Here is a 24,143-nt window from a genome sequence, read left to right as displayed (position 1 = left end):
AAGAGCAGCAACCAGATGCGATGGCTAACGGCTAATGAGACCGGCGTCGGGACGGCAGGGTGTCAGAGTGCGCCAGTCTGTTAAGATAAAGCTTTGCGGTACTGATATCCGCCACCATGGAAGGCAAGAGATCAACTGCAGTCAAAACACTCGCAGGATTAGCGGAGATCAGAGATGATATGTCACACGAGGTGATAACATCTTACAGCGCTGAGAGGTTATTTTAATGGAGGCAGACTGAACGATTAAACTCCAACTGTCTAAAAACGTTACTCATTGAGACATGAATAATTTATTTTTATGAGGGAAGAGAGATTATAAGTCATTTACATTGCAAATGAATAATTCAATGGTTTTAAATCCGAAAAATGTAAAAAATGTATGACTTCTCAATAACAATCATTTATAATCACTATTATGAAAGACTAGTCTTATGCAAACTAATTTAGCTGGAATTTGTATCGGGGACCTAATTTGTATGTCGGGCTGCGGTTTCAATTTCCCAAAGCTGCTATTATTCTCAAAATGTGTCTAAAGGTAAACAAAATAATTCAAATGTTATTGAGAGACTTCTTCATTTGCATAATCAATCAAGCAGGTTTCTGCAGAGAGCTAAACAACATTAAGGAAACTTTCTGAATTTAATCAGTTCGAGCATTAGCATTAGCTCTGCCCACTGGCAAGGCAATGACTATGTCTACTAGTATAACTACATTTTTAATACAAACTGAACCACAGGCAATTTTGGGGGTTCATAGAACATAGTGAAAGAGAAACTAAGATCTGTATTAAAAGCAATAGCTGAAACAGATCATTCACGTCTGTAGCACAAGCGGTGCGGGGCAAGTTATGCGCAGATGTCTGATACTGAGGGTAGGGGATTTTTCAAATCAGTAAGTATGAGCAATAAAAATACTGATGCTTAGCCTATTCAGCACCACAAAAAATCTCTGATGTCACTAAATGTACAATAGTGTCACAACAGTTTATTTATTTATTTATTGCCCAATAAATGGAACAGAATCCATGATAAATAAAAACAGAAAAGACGTAGATATGGTCAGAAACATGTCAAAGCAGTACAGCTATTTTTAAAGTTATGCTCAATTATAAATGAATAAATGTAAACATGAACTCTATAATGTTCCTGACTGTATCTACAGTACCATTCAAATGTTTGATTTTGATTAATACTTTCAGTCAGCAAGGATGCATTAAATTGACAGTAAAATCATGTTATAATTTTACAAAAAATGTTTAAAATTAACATTGTTCTTTTGAACTTTCTATTCATCAAAGAATCTTTAAAAACATGCATTACAGTTTTTTATTGAGAAGCACAACTGTTTTCAACATTGATAATAATAAGAAAAAAGCAGCAAATCAGTATATCAGAATAATTTCTGAAGGATCATGTGACACTGAAGACTGGAGTAATGATGATGAAAATTCAGCTTTGCCATCACAGGGATGAATTAGATTTTAAAATAGAATAAGTGAGCATATAACACTTCTTTTAAAAATATACCGACCCCAAAACATTTGAATGGTACTGTCCATCTTTTCTGTTTTTATTTAACATGGATTCTGTACCATTTATTTATTACTTAAGTAAATAAATGGATAAATAAAATATTTCAATGTTTAACTTGGACAAGCTAGTGCATAGGATCATTACATGATTGCCTACGCCAAGAATAATCGAACCAACGGAAAATCAGATTACCGCTATACCATAAAAGATTTCTCATAACAAGAAGCCACTGAAATCAATACCGTGGTTTCTTAGGACGGTCTGACTTTAATCTCTGAGGACAGTCTACTGTATTTATTCAGAGAAGTCCCTGTGTGTGAGGAGGACACATGTGGTTATTAGTTCATGAAACCACACTGATCTTAAGCCTGGCAGCAATTACAAACACTACGACATGCAGCTCACGGCCGGCAGACATCAGAAAGTGCGCTCGGGTGTGTTTGGTCCCCATTCGCATGGGGTGATCCACCTTTACCATGGACACCGGGATCTACGCACGCACAAATGCTCCCGTGATGATTACATAAACATGATGTAATGATGATGAGCACCACTCACAACCGGTCGGGTGAGATTCACAGCACACAACTTATCAAGAGGCATGCAGGGACACTGTTGACAGATTATGACAGCACTGCTAAAATGACATGATAATCAAGTGTTGCTTCATCTAGTTATGGCTGCACAATATCAGTTGTTACATGTCGGATGACAGCATACGATCATTATTTGGCATTAACAGTCATGAGCAGAAATGTTTTCGTGTCATGCGAATGTTTTACAATCACATCAAGGCTCCGAATTTGCTTTATTCTTGATTGCGTGCCATCTGCAATAAGCTTACACTCACAATTGACAAGAGAGAGAGAGAGAGAGAGAGAGAGAGAGAGAGAGAGAGAAAAAGAAAAGGAAATCAAAATCAGCCAAGACGACTTCCTCTGGTTGCCCTGCCAAACAGGCTTTTGTCTCATCTCTGAGGAACTGTCAGGTCTATCCCACTTCATTCTGCAGTTACAGTTGCTCCGCCATGGATGTGTTTCACCATTACATTTGCAGTGACATCTCATTTGATTTAATTGGCCAATTACTGCACTGGGCACCGTGATATTCCCCATCACCACTGGCAAGGGGAATTAGGCTAATAAATCAGGCTGGCTTTTTTTTTTTTGCGTGCGCCTGCCTCTGCTCGTGACGAAGGGAGAGAGTTTGACCTCAGAGGAGTTTGATGTTATGTGCTGTGACAGAGACTGTACGACTGAATCTCATGGAGATGAAGAGGCATGGAGTGCTTTTGGAGAGAGCGGCATGCGAAAATGTCATATTCATTCGCTCTGCGTTCACGGCATCAGCGCTCGCGATTCACCGCATGCTCCAAAAGAGGGGACGCACATGTCATAATCATAGCTATTAAATATGCATAATCTAATTACAAAGCAGCAGCCTTATGTTGGTGACTCAACCTACTTTCTTATTCCTCTCATGCATACATCTGAGGATTAATTATGTAGCGCTGTCATACTACACTACTTCTTTTTGCCAACGACGGAGAAAGGAATCATTTCAACATGTGGAACGGTAACATCAGATGTTCAGTAAGGCAAAAAAAGCCAAACAAACACATGCAGTCAAAAGCGCATATGCCTGCTGATTTGAGCAGCGTTTTTCATAGTCAATAACGGTACGAGATATAGCTGTCTTCTTGAAATACTCCCACACGGCCATTACTGTGCTCTGGACTTTCGTTTTAATTTTGTATTATATAACAATTAGTTCCTGTTCTCTAATTTAGTGTTTCCCAACCAGTTTTGTCTTATCTACCCCCACAGCCCCATCAGACCCCTTTATAAAAACTAAATCAAAAATGTACATCTGTCTGGATGCACAGGCTGTCATCAGCACAAATGATCATACTTGCACTTTAAAAATGGTTTCATCATTATAACAATATTTATCTAAATGACTTATATTTATTTCCATATCCTTAACTTGTCATCATACTTTCTGTAATTTTTCTTTGATTTTATTCCACACTTGATTGAGTTTTAATAATAATAATTAAATTCAAAACAGATGAAAATTAAGTTTTCAATTTTATTAGGATGATTTTATTTCTTTTTTCTTTCCTCCATTAAAGTGCCACACATATTGTAATATGTGTGGCATATTACAATATGCACACATAAAGTGCTACACATATTATTTACCAAAGAAATATATAAAAAATATATATTATAAATATATATTAGTGCTGTCAAACGATTAATCGTGATTAATCGCATCCAAAATAAATGTTTTTGTTTACATAATTTTAAGTGACGTGACATGTGGCCAAGTATGGTGACCCATACTCGGAATTAGTGACGAACATATGTGTGTGTACTGTGTGTATTTATTATGTATATGTACATACACAAACACACATGCATGTATATATTTAAGAAAAACATGTTGTTTACTAGGAGCTGATTAAGTACTCATCGTTTGGGAAGCAAAGAAAGCAAGAAATAAAAAAATAAAATAAAAGTCTTTCCAAAGTACTCCCTGGAACCAGAGCAAAATCTTTTTTTTTGACTAAATATTCAGCAAAAGTGCACTCTTGCTTATGTGATGAAACATTGTATTTCCTAATATTTTTTGTATTGTTGTACTGGTGATTTTTTCCTTAATCCATTTATTTTTTGAGGAGGCACAGCTTCCTTTACCATTCCTATTATCAGTCCACAGAAAACACTAACCGATAAGGCCATCTGTACACCTCTGCTCTTCCTCGGTTCCTCCAGGGCTTACTGGGCTCCTGACCCTGCTGTTCTCCACACCAGGCCTTCAGGCTGAAGTAATTACCACCCTCCCTCTCCCTGCATGCACTCACACATACATAACAGCAGCTCCTTCTCACAACTTTCTTCATGTTCCTCACCCTCCCACTTCCTCGCAGTTCACCTCCATCCTCTAACTCCTTCCATAATGACTCACCGGGTAATTCGACACTCCCACTGCGTGGCCGGCCCCTTAACAAACCATTTCATTTACTCGCGCAACACTGAGCCTGACACACGACCGTGATGCATCTAGGCTGTATTTAAAGCCGGTGTGATGAGCTGCAGAGCGGGACGGCTGAACGGGGCCCCTTAGTCACCAGTGCTGTCATCTCTGACAGACGGGGGCCGGGGGCATCTACATGTCTCTGAAGCTCCATTAGGCTTGGTCAACTAACCTCAGGGAAACTGACAGGGTGTGCAGGTGCGGTGAGAGCAGTGGTCACGACTTTATTGTTGAGATGCGCATCTGGAGATCGGCCACAATTTATCATTATGACTCACAAAGAGAGAGAGGAATAGATAGGGCTCCACTGACTCCTGACTGCTTGTATCTGTCTGGAGTGCATGTGGACATGGTGAGTTTATCACGGTTATTGATGCGCATGGTGAGATTCTCATACTTTTACTAGAGTGTGTTTGCCTGCCACAACCACTTGATGGCCTGAGCTACTTGAAAGGATTCCACAGGGGGATATAATACAGAATAATAAAACTTTTCAAGTGCTTTATATGTGCATATGTAACATTATGCAACAATAATTCCAGTCCCCGGTAATAGTCCAACAGCACCAAGACTTCTCAGTGTTTATATCATACTATGCATTAATGGTGGGAATAACTCATTGACTCTTATTGCAGGTTACATTGACATACCAGTAGGTGGCAACAAGTGACTGTCTTAATGGGGATTCATTGAACCAAATTGGTTTAAACACTGAACTGAAAAAGGGACTTTTATGATTGTTGATGAATGAGTCATTTAATTATTCACTCAACCGATTTGTTCAAAACACTGATTCAACAACAGTTGTGGTCTATTTGCATTGGCAGAGCAAAAACAGACACATTCAAAAGCAGCAATTCAAAAACGTTTTTTGATAAAACAGTCTCAGCTTTCAAATATATCATTTTTTTTCATTAGATTCAAATAATACATGTTATTTTGACACTCTTTAATGTGGCGTGACAGATTGCTGTTGCTGCTTCACATCAAATGGCAGTTTGAAAGCTATTCAAATTGCCATAGCTCATAAGTTGGAAAAGGTTTCATATTATATTATATTATATTGTTAAATATATGCAAAATATTGCAAATCCATAATAATTTTACTTACCCTGTTACTGATGCCTTAAATAATTAAACGTATGTTTGAACAACAAAAAAAGTCTACATTTTCGGAAACTTTAGAGGCAATTTATTTTAAGGTGTCCTTGTTACAGTGTAATTATACATTTAAGTACTGAGTAATGTTAATTACATGTACTTACTATATGGTTAGGGTTAGGATTAGTGTTTGGTTTAGGGTTACTTGCATGTAATTATGCATAATTTATTGTTATTTTAATGGTAAGTACATGTAACGTGTAACAAGGACACCTTAAAATAAAGTGTTAGCCAATTTTCTTATTCTTATACTCTGTTTCTTTAGAAGCAAACAGGCTTATGTTGGTGAAACAAAATAATTACATCATTAGAAAAAGCAGAGGCTTTCTAATGATAGAACTTATGTTCCCAGATCAAAACGATCAGGTCATATTGGAGGGTTTCCAATCATTACTGATGTTGCAAATGGACTTGTTTGTTACAGTGTGGCTTTGGGCATTCCTAAATCTTCTAGAAATGAAAAGTCAGCCACATGAGGGAAATGCGAAGCACTATATATTACAGATTAAATGGAGAGATATTACACACGCTGTGTCGTTTATATTTGGTAGATCTTCCTGCCTTATTGCACCCCTGCATGTGGTATGTATCCAGTTTTCCTTTGTTTAACTTGCTCATTTTAAGGCTGTCTGTTCTATGCTAGCGTAGCTTCATTTTACAGACCTCAGCCAACGTTCAGTACATTTAGCAGAGCACTCAGCAAATTAAGATTGGTAATAAACAAATACAGTTCTTGGATTGTTTCTAATGAATATTAGATGATCTTATCGCAGCAGAACACTCACTCCCAGCCACTGTGGCACTGCGCTAATGACAGGAGAACAGAGGAAGTGTTACAGCAGCCTTCCCGCCATTTCCACGCACATTTGTACCCTGTACAATTTGTTTCGTCCCAGAGTAGGGAGAATTGGGGGAGATACATCAGGCTGTGTCAGGCTCAATGAGACATGGCCTTGAGGAGAACAAGCTTTCTGTTACCCCACCTAAACTCCAGATGCTTCTACTAATCTCCAAATGTGATCAACTCGCAGATGAATGTGTTGAAGATATGCAGAATTTGAACATTAACCATTCATTAAAAACTTACAATTTTACATGCTACCTGACCCTTCATTGCTATTATGCTATTATCCTATTGATATTATAAAACTGATAGTATTTTATAACATTTTATATCATCTAATCCCCTCACAATCAAGAAAAAAGGACATTCTGTGTAGGTCTACTGTAGGTACATATGAGTTTTCACATTGTATAATCCCAGCATGCCCAGCTCTAGTGCTCAATTTCAGGTCACCGAGTCTCACCACAACTGACAATAAACTCAACAACGTCTATTCCTCTGTCACTGATAGTCGTGTGCTGCGGCTGGCTGAGGAAGAATGTTCTTTACTTGTGTGTGAAAGTCTCTTAACACAATTAATAAAGGTAGAATTAAAAAATGCTAACAATAGAAAGAACAATGAATCGGTTGGTTTATAGTCGGAGAGATGAATGGGGCGGGGGGAGGGAGGGGGTATGTACATGAACATTCAAGGACGGCATGCAAATACTTACATAAATATCTGCACCATAAAATCCGTCCTGGTAAACAACACTGGAAAGATGCAAACACACGCACACACAGACAAACACCAAACAAAACACATCAATATTAGTGCATGTTCCCATGCAAGCAATACCAACCCCATCTCTAGCCAGGATTAGTGGAACAGAATAAGAAATACACACACACTGAATAAGAGTGACAAAGGGTCTCTACAAGCACTTTTGAAGTAATTAGAAAGGAGTAAAGGCTTTGTACAGGGGCCACAGAGAGCTGAAATTTCCTCACATCATATTTTAGTCATTAGCAAAATGTAAAAAAATTAACAAGAAAAAAAAATCTATTTAGTAAATGTTAAAAATGAGGGGAAAATGAATTTATTATTATTATTATTATTAATCAACCATATCGGTTTGGAATAGTTTTAAAACATCACACGTCTGAAAAAAATTAATGGCCAAAATTATTAACAACAATAATTTACAATTAGTTTGTAAACATTTTTTTTTTTTATTTTAAGATTAAAGTTTGAAAATCACTTGATTGGTTATTGGCATTAAAAATGTAATTGAGGGTGACAATTATAATTTCTGAGCCACATCAAAAGCTGTAAAATGCTGATAATTCTTTAAAATCTAATAAAATACAATCTATATTTTGTGTTTACCCTAGTGAAAAATAAATATACTTAAATGTATTTGAAATACATTTATTTCATGCTAAGTATACTTCAAATACATTTTCATCTTTATGTACTTACTAAAATGCCCCGCAATTGTACTTTTAGTACACTAAACTGGTATACTTCAAGTCTCCTAAATTGGAACAACTAATTTTGTACTTAATGCACTTTAATTGTGCGGAAGTAGTGCTGAAGTCCAACTAAAGATACACTGAAGTATATTTGATTGTGCTAAAGTGGAACTATTGCAAGTATACTTTAGGTACACTTTAAATATTTTGCATTTAAAGACAGATATTATTCAAAGATCATACAATCCTCATCAAAAGTGACATTAAAACACATTTTAAGCTTATTAATAAGAAATGTGCATTGCGCACAAGTAATACTCCAAATAAAGATTCATTAAAATGTTTTATATCAGTAAGTCTCGAGTTATCTGTCAGTAAATTTGAACTACACTTAGTATGAAATAAAAGTATTTTAAATATATTACTTCTTTACTAGGGTAGTTTTATGACTTGGCTTAAATCTAAAAATTCTATTAATGCCTTACAAGCACTGATATTTCCTTTAGATTTATTTTTTATCACACAGTTTAAGTGGCATGTTTTTATTTAGCTTTGATTATGTGTTAAATAGATTTTTTTGCTGTGAATCTCTTCTAACCTTCGCGTTTGTCCATTTTACACAAGACAGATTGTGGGAACTACTATAGTCTGTGGCCCCTGACACCTCAAAACTCCACAGAACCTCCATCAACATTATCAGCTTGCAGTTACACACATGAAATCAGAACCAAACTAATCAGAAACATCATTTGACTGCTCAGAGATCACAAATCCTTCTGCATTTAGTAGTTTGAGAGGATTTACATAATGTTAAATTACAAAAAAGGAACGCTTAAGGCCATCGACCATGATAGAACAGCATGGCAGCTGACTGTCATCATTACTTGCAGGATGCATGGGTTTCATGCTGCACTGGTTGTGTGTGCTGAGGTAGAGATGCATGCACATTACAGCAGCCCAGCGACGAGGGGGAGTGGCTGTCAGAAGAGAGGACTAAAGGTGAACTTGTGTGTGTGTGTGTATGTGAGAAGGGAGTGTAGTTACGTACCCCCCATAGGCTGGGATGTGTGGGGGAGGTGCAGCTGCCCGGAACGTATTGTAGACAGTGCGCCCTCTTCCTCTTAAGTGTGCCCCTCTGTACGCCGCCGCCGCCGCCGCCGCCGCCGTGGCTGCTGGGTATGGGAAGCCTGGCACTGTGAAGAAAACATACAGTATACACATGAGGAACCATTACAGAAGAACAACAGTTAAACAGGTTTGGAACTGTGTAGTTATTTTTAACTAAAACTATACATTTATTTTATGGTGTTCTTGTTACAGTGTAATTGTACATTTAAGTACTGAGTAAGATTAATTAACAACAGTCTGTAGGGTTAGTTGCATGTATGCATAATTTATTGTTGTTACTATAGTAAGTACATGTATCTTGAGTTACAAGGACACTGTAAAATTGATACCAAAAATTGGGTTACACTTTATTTTAAGGTGTCCTTGTTACAGTGTAATTATACATGTAAGTACTGAGTAATATTAATTAACTACAAGTACTTACTATATGGTTAGGGTTAGGAATAGGGTTGCATGTAATTATGCATAATTAATTGTTATTATAATACACGTAACATGTGTAACAGACACCTTAAAATAAAGTGTTACAAAAAAATTGTTGTTCTTGGAACAAAGCTACAAATAAAACAAATATTAGATGAAAAACATAAACTTAGTTACTTATGAAAATGAGAAAATCTAATAAATGAATGAAATAAATGAAGGCTAAATATAATTATCTAATAAAAACAAAAACGAATAAAAATGCTCAAAGCACAACATTACTAAAACTTGAAAAACGAGAACTATAACAAATAAAATATGAATAATATTTATAGAAATAATATATTATTAATAAATAGTATATAAATAATGACAGCACTGGGAGAACTGCCATTATGTACTTTTAAAAACAGGCCTTTCATGCTGTTTTGAAATAAAGGGTTTGATGTACTGTGACATCACCATCACGAGCACATTAACATGCCGCCCACATATATACATTAACGCCTATTCAAAATCCAGCAATCTGGCCTACCCTGATGCATGACAGCGTGAACTTTGTCAGTATGCTGAGACTAACCAATTATAAAGATGTCATTTACATATAGATGCCTTAAAGCTACAGTAGCAAAAAACATAAGAGGCAAAAATGATCAAGCAAAACTAAACTAAAAATGTTTGGTAGTACAAAAATGTAGATTTCTGGGGAAAAATAAAATGCAAAATGGCAGGATATAACCCCTTTAAACCCCCCTCTGGGTGATTACATGGCTACTTTTGAAATAAGCAACTAAATGGTCAAAGGATTGATTTGAGGTGAAATCGTTTTAATGTGTGAGAACAAAGACACAACAGGCTGATACAAAAAATAGCTCAGTGTTACTAGGGACAGTCAAATATGCAGTTATACAATGTAATATTTGACTGCAGAATGCCACGACTGACCAATCAGGATCAAGTATTCCAGAGCGCCGTGTAATAAACTGCCAAATGAACTATAAGTCTCAACTAATCGGAGCTATGAGGAATGGTACCCTACCTCCATCTACACCTGCAATTAGCCCCAAACTCTAACAATGAGTAATAACCAAACTACGGGAGGCATACAGACCTCTGAGGCTGGGTGAAAACAGAAAGCTTTGTATTGTTGTTAAATGATCATTAAGTTTAATAGGGCGTCGGTGGTGAAAATGACTTTTAAGAGGCTTAATTTGAAATGGTTGAGAGGAAGAAAGAGAGAGGGGGTTTGTGAAAGCTGCTCCATTCTTTAACATTACAGGTTTTCAAAAGGATATCATATAAATGCCGTTTCATAAACATTGCAGGAGGTTCAGTTGCCCTGCGCATCACGCTCTGCAACCTTACACAGTGCTGCAAACCGCAGAGGCTCTTTTACGGATGAAATCGTTTTAATGTGTGAGAACAAAGACACAACAGGCTGATACAAAAAATAGCTCAGTGTTACTAGGGACAGTCAAATATGCAGTTATACAATGTAATATTTGACTGCAGAATGCCACGACTGACCAATCAGGATCAAGTATTCCAGAGCGCCGTGTAATAAACTGCCAAATGAACTATAAGTCTCAACTAATCGGAGCTATGAGGAATGGTACCCTACCTCCATCTACACCTGCAATTAGCCCCAAACTCTAACAATGAGTAATAACCAAACTACGGGAGGCATACAGACCTCTGAGGCTGGGTGAAAACAGAAAGCTTTGTATTGTTGTTAAATGATCATTAAGTTTAATAGGGCGTCGGTGGTGAAAATGACTTTTAAGAGGCTTAATTTGAAATGGTTGAGAGGAAGAAAGAGAGAGGGGGTTTGTGAAAGCTGCTCCATTCTTTAACATTACAGGTTTTCAAAAGGATATCATATAAATGCCTAATAGGAGCACTGAATCTTTCATTTGGCTGATCAAAATTAAGATTTAAGGAAGGGGTTTGCGTGATGTAGAAAGGTGAAAAGGATTGTTCCATTTGACTCTTTGTCATCTTGGATATGTCTCGCTTTCACGCAGTGCACCACAGCTGTCTTACTATATAAAAGAGCAGAATACAGCGAAATGAACTACAATTTACTTACAAATTTATTGTATTTATAAAGGAAGACATTACCTTCCCATTATTGAATTGTTTCATATTTGTAAGGTTAACATACATTTGTTAAAATACAATGTTTATCTATAATTCACTAGTATCAGAATCATATATACGTATATAAAAGGCAGCATTTAAATGCAGCATTTAAAAATGCAGCATTAAAAAAAAAAAAACAATAATATTCATTAGTCACATTTTATTTCGTTATCCTTCCATGCCAGGCAGCCCATCTGACAGCCATTTTTGAAATATGCTGCGTACATGTTTGCATATTTGCAAGAGCTTCACTTTGATGTGTAGAATGTGTCCTGAGGAAAATAAATATGAGATGTATTTAGCTCGCAGAGGCTCTTTTACGGATGCATAATATATAAACAAGAGGCGCTTCGAGATTAGACAAATCTCACAGCTGATAATGTAAAATGCACTGTGTATTGAGTACGGATAATTCTGCAGCTTGTTGAAAACTAGGATCAATGATTATGAAAATAAATAATGGAAGTAAAAAATATAAAAAAATCAAACAAATTAAGAAAGTACATTCTAAAAAATGCTGGGTTAAATACAACCCAGTGCTGAGTGAATACACACACATTATATATTATGAAAATATTTACATGTATTTACATGTATATGTTTATGTTTATATTATTTATATTACAGATAAATATATTTAATATATAAACATAACATACTTTCTTAAATATATACATGTATGTGTGCGTATTTATATAGACATAATAAATATACACAGTACACATACATATATTATGTAAACAAAATTTTTATGCAATTACAATTAATCGTTTGACAGCACTAATATTTCACATGTATTTATTCTTTAATCATTTTCATCGTTTCATATTTCAATTTCTTAATTTTATTAGAAACATTGATCATTTCAAATTTTATTTTCAGTCAGTTTATTTTATTAATCATTTTCATCATAAACTGACTGAAAATAAAATTTGAAATGATTCTACTGAAAATAAAATTATTTAAGAAAATACAATTAAAGAAATTGAAATATGAAACGATGAAAATGATTAAAGAATAAATAAATGTGAAATATTAGTGCTGTCAAATGATTAATCGTGATTAATTGCATCCAAAAGAAAGTTTTTGTGTACATAATATATGTGCGTGTACTGTGTATATTTATTATCTATATATAAATACACATACATACAGTATATAAAAAAAAATATGTCATGTTTATATATTAAATATATTTATCTGTAATATAAATAATTTACATATAAACATAATAAACAAATATATACATGTAAATATTTTCAAAATATATACTGTATGTGTGTGTGTTTATATATACATTATAAACATACACAGTACACACACACGTATATTATGTAAACAAAAACTTGTATGTTGGATGCGATTAATCGTGATTAATCGTTTGACAGCACTATAAATAATGATTGCAATTATCAATAAAATTAATTAAAATAAAAGTTCAAATTGAACGAGGGGGGGAAATTCTGAATGATTCTGATTATCACCACTCATTTGCAAAATAAATAAATAAATAAAATAAAACAAATCTAGATTACTAGTCAGATGTTGGATGACTAGCTGACCAATCCCTATTAAATTAGCATTTTTGTTCCTTTAAGAAAAATGTAAGTAGACAGTCACTATTTATATACACTGTTCTCTGGTAGCTTTATAATCCAAACGTATGTAATCTCACAGTAAGCAGTCTTTTGCAACACGTTTCAAGTCTTAATGAATGCACATTTTTAATCACCTCTGTACACATGTCGGGGTCATTTCAAATTGTTTCTTCCCACAATGCAATCTCAAACGTTCAATGTACAACACAGAAGCGGCCACCAAAAGTGCTTTCATTCCATTTTAAAACGCTTCGTCCTTCCGCTAAAAGCCGCTTGTTGTCTTCCACGATACCCTATCTGCTCAAATTAATTCTATTTTGCTGCTGCCTTTTTGAATATTCGCAAATTCTTCTCTTGCGCTCCGTTAATTGCACGTCACTTTTCAAACTTATCATTCAGTATTTGTAAGTTCAAAAAAAGCCCAGCAATGTTGAAAGCGCCAGAGTCTCCACTCCACAAGCGCCACTGTCTCTCGTTCAGTCAGGACTCAATCAAAGAGAGAGAGAGCAAGGACAGTGATGTCATACTAAAACACTGAAACATTAGTGCTGTGAAACTGTCAGTCAATACAAATCACCCTCTAAATCATTACGACCCAAAGTACTCCATTTCAGTTCATATGGCTGAAACTCTCTCAGCCAATACGAGTCTGTTTCTTCTGAAAATTCAATAATCTGAATGTTGGGCATAGAGAAGTTACCCTTCCTCTCCTCTCACTTAAGGAAATGAGTTTACCAATATGTGATCAATTATTTCTTTGCCAATAAACATTAAAGATGAGAAATTGAGGTCAATAAATGAATGTGTGTATGTGTGTGCAGAGAAACGTAAAGTCTGAATGGTGTGAGCGTTTATGTGTACATTTCTTCATCTTGTAGGCACTTTCATGTCTCAGGGGTTGATTTTAATTCAAACAGAGACTCATGGCTGTATTAGATCAAAAGGGTGCTTCTACTAAATACTGAGCAAAGGGTCTGAATACTTAGGACCATGTGATATTTCAGTTTTTCTTTTTTAATAAATCTGCAAAAATGTCAACGATTCTGTGTTTTTCTGTCAATATGGGGTGCTGTGTGTACATTAATGAGGAAAAAAAATTAACTTAAATGATTTTAGCAAATGGCTGCAATATAACGAAGAGTGAAAAATTTAAGGGGGTCTGAATACTTTCCGTACCCACTGTATATGTAGTTAATCTAAAACAGTGAAATAAAGTGAAAAAAGAAACTATGTATACAGTAGCTATTATTATTTTACTATTTATATTTGTGGATGTGGTTACCAAAGAGACAACAGTGTCAGTGATGATCATGTTTGAGCTGAAATATGAAATATGATGCGTGAAGACAACAAAGAAACATCAAGGTATATGTCACATGGAAAATGGAATTGCATAATTTCATTTTGATTGCATAATGTGATAAAAAACACAGTTAAATAATACACTTACAATTTATAACCAACCGTTACATTTTTCTGCTTTGTGGTTGATATTTTTACCCAAAGCTTGTATAGTACGGACAGAGAATTTCACTGCACTACAATTTTTTTTTTAATGGAATATTTTATTGTGCATCATTTCCAATGATGCTGTAATTATGGAACACCTTTGCCACTATGACATATATATAAAAAAGAAAAAGTAATCGTGACTTTTTCCCTTACAACTGCAAGTTTATATCCCACGATTCTGACTTTTCTCAAGTTGAAATTATAAGTTTGCATAGTAATAGTCAAATTGTGCAAAAATGTTAAAACATTAAGTGTGTGCATTTTGAATACATAAAAGGCTAATCATTAAATTTACCTTAGCAAGGAAAACAAAATACACCATTTTTATATGTGATAGAAATGACATTATTGGTTTAGGAACAAAAATAAAACAGAATTCTCTTATGATGCATGTGTCTATGCACAAGTATAGCTGTCAGACGTGTATCTTCTAAAAGTGCCCATAGTTGAGGAAACACCCTTATATTTGCCTTTTGTTATCAGGCAGCATATACTGCATGACTTTCAAAAAATAATTGCTAGAGCTGCATCTTTTTAACCTTGCTCGTGTGTGAACTCATTTCCTGAAAACCCCCCCCCCCCATGCATTAGAGAAAGACAGCGTGTGTATGTGTGCGTCTTTAAAGAAGAGCCTCAGATTTCCCGTGGTCAGAGGTGGCCTCAATTTGCATAATCTCTGGGCGTAAATTGCTGGAAGTCTAATTTTCAAACATCCGCCCAATCTCCGTCAGCTGTAACACTTAATCAGAGATCAGCCCGGCAGACAAGCGAGGTCTGGCACGTTGGTCATCCCTCAGTCTTGTGCCAATAGCTTTCATTCGCCTCAGCCGGAGAACTGTTAATGAACATCAAAGCTATCTTAAATCAACAGTCTGCCGCAGGTGAGAGCCACTTCGAGTGGCGACCGCTGAGGCTTGTTCAGAAACCAACCTCACGTCACACATCTGACTGTCTCATGAATCAAAGACGCTCCTTTTCCATCCCGGTCCTTCAGGATATTTGTTTATATAGGAAACTTTCTAGCTTACTAGTCACCATTCAAATTCACGCTCAATCGCTCTGTGCAGTCTTTCTATCTGCAATCCCAGCAGCTATGTGCCAAAGCCTATTTCTGCCATTAGACAAACGAAAAGATCTGAGGCGTTTTCCGATATCGCCACAATTCGGGCGTATTAACGACGCTTTAATTATAATTAAGACAAAGATCTACAAAAAAAAAAAAGAAACGGTGAGTGCTGGGAAGAACAAAACATTCGCACCTTAATGGGATGTGGGCTGTTTGGACACTTGAAAGGTGAGACGAAAGCAAATCAATAATGAGCCATTTTGTAATTAACAGAATGTGCGCTGAATTAGGCAAACGACTGACAGAGAAATTGAAAATATTGATTTTAATTTATAAAATATATTTCAGCCCTTTGATGCCCTTGTGTCGACAGACAATTCGATTTAACCATCACCTCAATATTTTTGCCTTCCCGTTTCTTATCATAAAATCTTGATATTTTCCCATATAATGGAGGAGGTAATGATGTTTGGGGAAGGTCAGAGGCTGGGATGGCCAAGGTTGAGGAGGGGATGACCGAAGAAAACGAGAGAAAAAGAGTTCAGCGTGTGTTTAAACCAGCGAAACCCGCTTGCTTTCAAAGGCCCATAAAATGAAATGAAGCCCTGGGAGTCTGGAAGCTCGCTGGATTATGTTTTCAAAGATGTGTAGCGTGTTTGCAGTTGTGACAATGGCGTCTTGGAGCCTCTTGCCAATAGGCCAGCGAACACAGATGCACATTGTGAAACAGGCCCTTTGGGTGATTAGAATAATCACTTCCTGCCTGCCAGCTCTTTCAAGCTGATGCCAGAGCCCGTAGATTAAGGTCACGCATTATACACACCTCCAAACACCAGGCCCAGAACTATGCCTCCGTCAAATAATGCAGTTAAACAACAACTGCTACAATTTTCTGCTTGTTTGTGGTTGATATTTTAAACCAAAAACTGAACAACACTGACAAAGACCCAACAAGTATCTGGACACTTTTAAGTCACACTTAAAATGTTAGAATTTCATTCTACCACCCACTCTGTTCAAACCACTTAGCTAACAAGGAACATTCTCAGAACATTCTCAGGTTAACATTCTGGCAAGGTTCTCTCAAAGTTAGGAACAAACATTCTTCTAGCAATGTTCGTTCAGAGTTACCTGGTCTTTACTAATGTTCTCAAAGCATTAGCACAAAAACATTACTTATACATTGCTCATGGAGTGTTTTATTTCTGAAACGTTTTTAAATGTCACTACTTGTTTCAGAAGATTCAGAGAACATTCACAAGTAATGTTCCCATTATAAAATGGAATGTTCCTTTGACATTTGCATAAGCAAAATAACACTTTTTAAAAACATTTTTGAAATGTTTTGAATGTTCAGATATAATGTTTTCATATTACAATGGAAATATTAGCAAAATGTACTTAGAACAAATTTTTGTTAGCTGGGCTAGTGGCACCTATAACAAATAACAAGTAACTTTTTGGGGGCATTTCTGGGGTAGTTTTATTAGCAGAGTAACCACTGGTGTAGTTCATCGCATTTACTATGAAATATCAAATTATTAGCGTGAAAAGTGCACTTTCTTTCTTCAAAATGAATGGCACTTTCTTTGATTTTTCATCCAGTGACTTATCTAATGCAATGAGATTCATACATTTTTAAGCTGCCAATACCATTTGGAGCCACTGTAAATCCAACATATGGTAATAAAATAACATAACAGGAAAACAGTGAGCTTTAAAACTTGCTTTTTGAAAGGAATATGAAAATATCATATCTGATATCAGAGTAATTCACCATTTCATATCCTCTGCAGTGTTCATAAACAGATGATTCTGGGCTTGTGGGTTGAGAACTTTTTTCACACACAACACTGCAAAAAATGCTTTTCTTACAGTTCATCGCATTTACTATGAAATATCAAATTATTAGCGTGAAAAGTGCACTTTCTTTCTTCAAAATGAATGGCACTTTCTTTGATTTTTCATCCAGTGACTTATCTAATGCAATGAGATTCATACATTTTTAAGCTGCCAATACCATTTGGAGCCACTGTAAATCCAACATATGGTAATAAAATAACATAACAGGAAAACAGTGAGCTTTAAAACTTGCTTTTTGAAAGGAATATGAAAATATCATATCTGATATCAGAGTAATTCACCATTTCATATCCTCTGCAGTGTTCATAAACAGATGATTCTGGGCTTGTGGGTTGAGAACTTTTTTCACACACAACACCGCAAAAAATGCTTTTCTTACTTAGATTTTTTTGTCTTGTTTTCAGCCAAAATATCTAAAAATTCTTAAATCTTGTTTTCAGAAAAAACTAGTCAAAATTAAGTGTTTTTTTGCTTAGAACAAGCAAAATAATCTGCCAATGGGGTAAGCAAAATAATCTTATTTCAAACAGATAACAAGATTATTTTTCTTACCCCAATGGCAGATTATTTTGCTTGTTTCAAGCAAAAATTTACTTAATTTTGACATGTTTTTTTTTCTGAAAATTAGACAATAATTTTTACTTGTCTAGAAAATTCTTCTTGGGCTGGAAACAAGACAAAAAATCATTAAGTAAGAAAAGCATTTTTTGCAGTGAAAGCACATTAGTGAAGCTGCCCATTAGCCCTAAATGCAAATGCATTTAACCCTCTGTGTTACAGTGATGCTTTGTGCAATTATTCATTTGCAGCATTTATCGTAATATGATTGCGTTTATTCATAAAGAACACAACAAAAAAAGAACACAAAACTTCAGAAAATCTACAGAAAGGTGAAGATAAATTATAATGATTTGGTTAATTTTAATTCATAGGAGTTCTACATTTACAAATAATTCATACATTTTACAATTTTACTTTTTAAGAAAAAAAAAATGCTTTTGATAATTTCCCATGGCATTCTTCCCTACATTTTTCGAAAGTCTTGTTTTTGTTGGAGCTATTTTATGTCCCAAAATCAAACTATTTCATCATTGGAATAACATGCATACCCAATCTTTTTACTAAAGGTATAATGAATTACAGAGCCAGTTTCTTTTAAATGCGGATCCACTCACCTGCATAGAATTCTGGGCTGTAGACTGCACCCATGACTGGATTCAACTTCCAGCCTAGACATAAGACAGAGAGGGAGATCTGATATCTGCACCACTAGAAATTTACATCTGATCCTACACAAGACATAGAGATGGATTCTGGCTAACTAGAACCTCCAGGCTAATGCATAATGATGTCAGTAGAGGGCTGACCACACTGAAGCGCTGCTGTCATCCAGAGTAAGGAAAGGGCACGGAGCGGCCTGACAGATTTCTCTCTGATTCTAACCTCTACAAATGGCCTGTCTGTTTAAGCCCTCCATAAGTACAAAAAAAGAGAGAGATTTCAGTGATATCAACTGGGATCTAAAAGGTTGTCTCGGCATTTCACTTCTATTTAAACTTTTTCGGTGAGGAAGAGAACTGCAGTGAAAACCATTTTCAGAAAGCCGAGAATTACAAGAACTTCGTTTGAATCTGTGAGGTCTGTGGCCACAGAAAGCTACTGAGTGTGAATAAGACAATAGCATGCTAATAAGCATTAAATGAATATGAAATATTTAATATTCTGCACTGTTACTAGGTTGGTAAATAAATGAGTACATTTGTGACACTGATCTGCACAAGATGCTCTTTTGAGAACACGATCTTCAGGTTTGAAACTTGTTCTTACCGTTTGCATATGGGTTGACGGTCTTTTTATTCGTCATTACCCGTGCTGTTGCATTGTTAACCTGAGCACAAACAGAAGTGTGTGAGCAAGCAACATACTGAAGCTAAAGCTGTAATACTGAAAATATTGTTTTAACAAATATTGCATGCATTACAGTGAAGCTTTTCAAAATGATTACAGATCATAACAAACAGTTAAAGAAAAGTGGTAAGACACATAAAGCAAAGAAAATATATGCAATAGTCTCATAAAAAGACTCGTCAGCATGCGTCATCAAAAAAAAGATCAAGTTGAAGGAGTACATAGAGAAAAAAAACAACAAAAACACACAAAATGCACTCAACAAATGAAAGGCATCGAATATGAGACAGCATGCAGTGGAGAGGGAACGATTAGGTTAAACGAAAAGAAAGAAAACATAGGAATGGAAAGAAAGAAAAAACGTTTGGCACTGCGCAACATACACTAAACATTCAGAGTTGAGGTACAGTCGGAAAACAAAGCAACATTTAGCATTCAACACTCCAAGAGCCTTGTGCTTCATCACAAGAATAATAACCAAAAAAAAAAAAAAGTCATAACGAAAGAAAATCATTCAAGCCGAAAGGACAGCTAACAAAGGATATAAAAAGAGGGTGCATTATTTAACATAATCATGGAGTTCAGAATCTGAGTAGGATGCGCACGATTCAGTTCAATCCAATCAGAGCCTCTCAGGAAGCTAAATGTTCACTCAAGTACCGCGTACCAGGAAAAAACAGCATCAAGAAACTCAACATCAAGTCAAAAAACAGTCACGAGGTATCAGCGCGGAGTTCGTGAAATGGCAGATGGCTCTCCACTTACCATTCGCCGCCATCGCCCGCGTGTGTATGTATTGTTACCACGGTTAGTGAGTTTGGTGAGGGGCCTACCAGCTACCGTTGGAAAAGGGGGGGAAATGAGAAGGCAAAATAGGCAACATCTTACTTAAAGACGGCACCACATCCGAATAACTCTTAAAATTGAAAAGAAAAAAAAATCAAGTAAAGAAAGAAGCACAACTGTCAAATGGGAATTGGCTATAAAGATGCCCACTTTCGCTGCAGACCTGCAGATCAGTCTTGCTACAATATTTCACCTTCGGTGACTGTTCTAGACTGTAAAGTAAGTGTAATTTGAGCTGTAGATTTTAATAGGCTTGTGTTTGAGAGCAGCTCTGTCTAATAGCAGCGTCTTCAGGCCAATTAACAAGCGCTGCCGACTTCGGGCCGCTTTAAGAGCAGATCCCTCGTCAACTTTGCAATAAGGCCTCTGGCTATCATCACACAAATGCTGTTTGCACTCTGCCTGATGACTTACTGCACCCGTTTGCTTATTAAGCCAAAATATGCTTTAAAACAACAACAACAGAATAGAACAGAAAAGAACCGAATAAACACAAGTGAATGCCAACAAAAGCAAACCAATTAGATAACGGCGAGCACCGTACTATATTTGATTTGAGATCTTAGAATAACTGAAACATATTAGGGATACAATGTGGGGAGTAGGGTTGCCACCCGTCCCTTAAAATACGGAATCGTCCCGTATTTAAAGGTAAAATGATGCGTCCCGTATCAAACCAATACGGGACGCGATTTGTCCCGCGGTTTAAAACATCTAGGAGCTCATGTCCGCCCTTTGAACACAAGGCTCTCCAGATGTAGGGCTGAATGGGAAAGTTATCAATGGGTCTGTCCTGTAACTAATGATGAACGCACAGTTTGCAGAGAGGCATTTCAGTTGATCACTGTGGACTGTCTGACTTAAAGGGACAGTTCACCCAAAAAAAAAAATGTTGTCATCGTTTACACACCCACAAGTTGTTCCAAACCTGTACTAATTTCTTTCTTCTGTTGAACACAAAAGAAGATACTTTAAAGAATGTGGGTAACCTAACAGTTTGTGGTCCCCATGACTTTACTAGTATTTTTTCTCTACTATGGAAGTTACTGAGGACCAGAAGCTGTTTAGTTACCCACATTCTTCAAAGTATCTTCTTTTGTGTTCAACAGAAGAAATAACTTTATGCAGGTTTAGAACAACCTGGGTAAATTATGACAGAATTTTCATTTTTGAATGAACCGTACCTTTAAACTGACAGACACATCCGTGCTTCTAAAGGTATAGGCCTATTGTTTTATTAAAAATTGGATAGTCTGTTAATATAATATTCCATAATTTATCAGAGCTTTAATTATTATATTTTAGACATTATTAGACAGATTAATTAATAGATTATAATACATTTTAGACCCTATTTATTAATTTATCATTTAAATGAATCATACATATATACATAATAAATAATCATGTCATATACAATCTGGCATTTTAAAAAGATTAAAAATACTAAATTATTTAGATAAAAAATTGGACAAATAATTACATAATAATGTAGTCCTAATTTAAGCCAATGAATAAAAAAAGAAAAAAAAGGAACAACAATTCATCCCATCCAGGTAACATCTGCAGAACTGTCAAAAAAGACTAATAATAATTAATAATTATAAATAATCAAATTTAAAATAACAATATTAATTTTGTTTTTTTTGGGGGGGGGAGATCAGGATCCCTGATCCTTCAGGGCGTGAATGGGTGTCCCTTATTTTGCCTCGCTGAAGGTGGCAACCCTAGTCAGAAAGTTCTCGGATTTCATAAAATAATATGTTAATTTGTGTTCTGAAAACGAATGATGGTCTTACAGGTTTTGAACGACAGAATTTTTTTTGGGGTGAACTATCTATCTAGTGGGGAGGGAGGGAGGGAGGGAAGGAAAGAGGGACAGAGAGAGGAGCACACACAGGAAAAGACGAGTGATGCATCTAAAATAGTGAGATGAGAGTGAGGCACACACTGACACACAAAACAAGAATAACAACAAGAACGACAAATGAATAAAACAAAACAAAACTAAACAAAAAGCAATTGAGAAGGGAAATATTTGTTACATGCACCTCTATTTTACGACCTTCTACCACCGTGCCGTGTAATTTCTCTCTGGCCCTGTCCGCATCGGCACTATTTTCGAAAGTTACGAAACCAAAACCCTGCATGCAGGTGGGAGAGGGGAGGGGGGAGAACAACATGCACATTATTAATTCAGTCATACACCCAAGAAATCCACTGTGGCTCTACCTCTGCCATTCTCACACACAAAAACAGCTGCTGCTGCATTTACCCCTCTCTCTTTCTCCTCCTCTTTTCTCCTGCACCATGCAAAGCATCGAGAGTAACCATAATTTACGGGTTCTGTTAGAACCACTGAGGAGAAATGAAATGAAATAGCACGTCTAAGAAAGTAAAGTCACTTAATGAAATTAAAAAAAGAGAGAGAAACCAAACAAAGGGATATACATTTAGTAAGTCTTCATATAAACAAAATCTATTGGAAAAAGGTGGAATAAAATAAATGCTGTCATTTAACACTGTATAACGCAACATAAAGAAAAGAAAAACTTGTAAGACAAATGATAAAGGATTGTGAACTATAGAACTTGTTAACATGCATCATTATCTCCCCCAGCTGGAACAGAAGAACATAATTCATATTTCAATAAAGCAAATTGTTTGTGCACAGGAATGATGCTAAGTGTCATAACACTGAATAACGCTGTCAATTACGGAGCTCAGTGGAGAATGTTCTTCATTTGACACCGTAACAGAACAAAGACAAGTGCCAAACACATTTCCACACACTCCATTGAACAGGGCACTAATAACTCTAGCACAGCAGCTGATATGAGATTGCATTACATACGTTAACATGACTACAACAAGCGTTTATTCTGTACAATACAGGTACTAATTCATCACTGGATATTTTGCCTTTTTAAATAAACATTATGCCTCTAAACTCACTGGACTGTTCTGATTGGTCAAGAATGAGAGCATGCAAAGGAAGTGAGTCACAAACGTACCTTTGATCCTCGTTCATTAAATATTATTTCAACATCTAAGATTTTACCAAATTGCTGGAAAGAGAACAGAACACAGATCAGACAGTGTCTAAATTTGATTTTACATGTAAACACACTTCAGTTCAAGCTGCATTAAGCTACATGTTTGAAATGTTTTAGTTAATCTAAAAAAATCACCAATTATTCACCCTTTTAATGGGTCATTTATAAGGCATTTCTTTTTATTCTGAAAAAACAAATCCTTTGATCAAAATAAGAGCTTTAACAGATAAGAAGGTTTTAGTAATACTCATTTAAACTGAATTGAAAAGATAATTTTGTTTTTGCACTTAATAACTGCTAAGATACTTGTAATAAATAATTTTATATATAGACACTACCATTCAAATGTAAGAGGATGCTATGATTTTTTTGAAAGACGATTTTTGATTAAAAATACAGTAAAATTGTGGCATTGTGAAATATATCTGTTAAAAATAACTATAAAGTCTATAACTGTCTATATCTACAAAAATAACTGTTTTGTATTTTTATATATTTTAAATTAATTCTAATCATTCTAATATGCTGATTTGCTGCTTAATAAATATATATATATATATATATA

At 35.6% G+C, this 24,143-nt stretch overlaps 1 protein-coding gene across 1 annotated transcript in view; it reads right to left on the bottom strand.

Moving 5' to 3' along the window:
* LOC107690317 (RNA binding protein fox-1 homolog 1-like) overlaps nt 1–24,143 on the bottom strand; it is a 144,144-nt gene that overhangs the window by 10,075 nt on the left and 109,926 nt on the right. The window contains exons 5-10 of the mRNA XM_016488622.1: nt 23,537–23,590; nt 22,574–22,666; nt 19,596–19,656; nt 18,944–18,997; nt 9,085–9,229; nt 7,295–7,334 (exon numbers count right to left, since the gene is read on the bottom strand). Coding sequence (XP_016344108.1) covers nt 7,295–7,334; nt 9,085–9,229; nt 18,944–18,997; nt 19,596–19,656; nt 22,574–22,666; nt 23,537–23,590 — 447 coding nt within the window. The remainder of the gene's footprint in view (nt 1–7,294; nt 7,335–9,084; nt 9,230–18,943; nt 18,998–19,595; nt 19,657–22,573; nt 22,667–23,536; nt 23,591–24,143) is intronic.

This window comes from Sinocyclocheilus anshuiensis, unplaced genomic scaffold, assembly GCF_001515605.1.
Source record: "Sinocyclocheilus anshuiensis isolate Anshui unplaced genomic scaffold, SAMN03320099.WGS_v1.1 scaffold461, whole genome shotgun sequence".
Taxonomy (NCBI): Eukaryota; Metazoa; Chordata; class Actinopteri; order Cypriniformes; family Cyprinidae; genus Sinocyclocheilus; species Sinocyclocheilus anshuiensis.
This window is presented reverse-complemented; position numbering and strand designations above follow the sequence as displayed.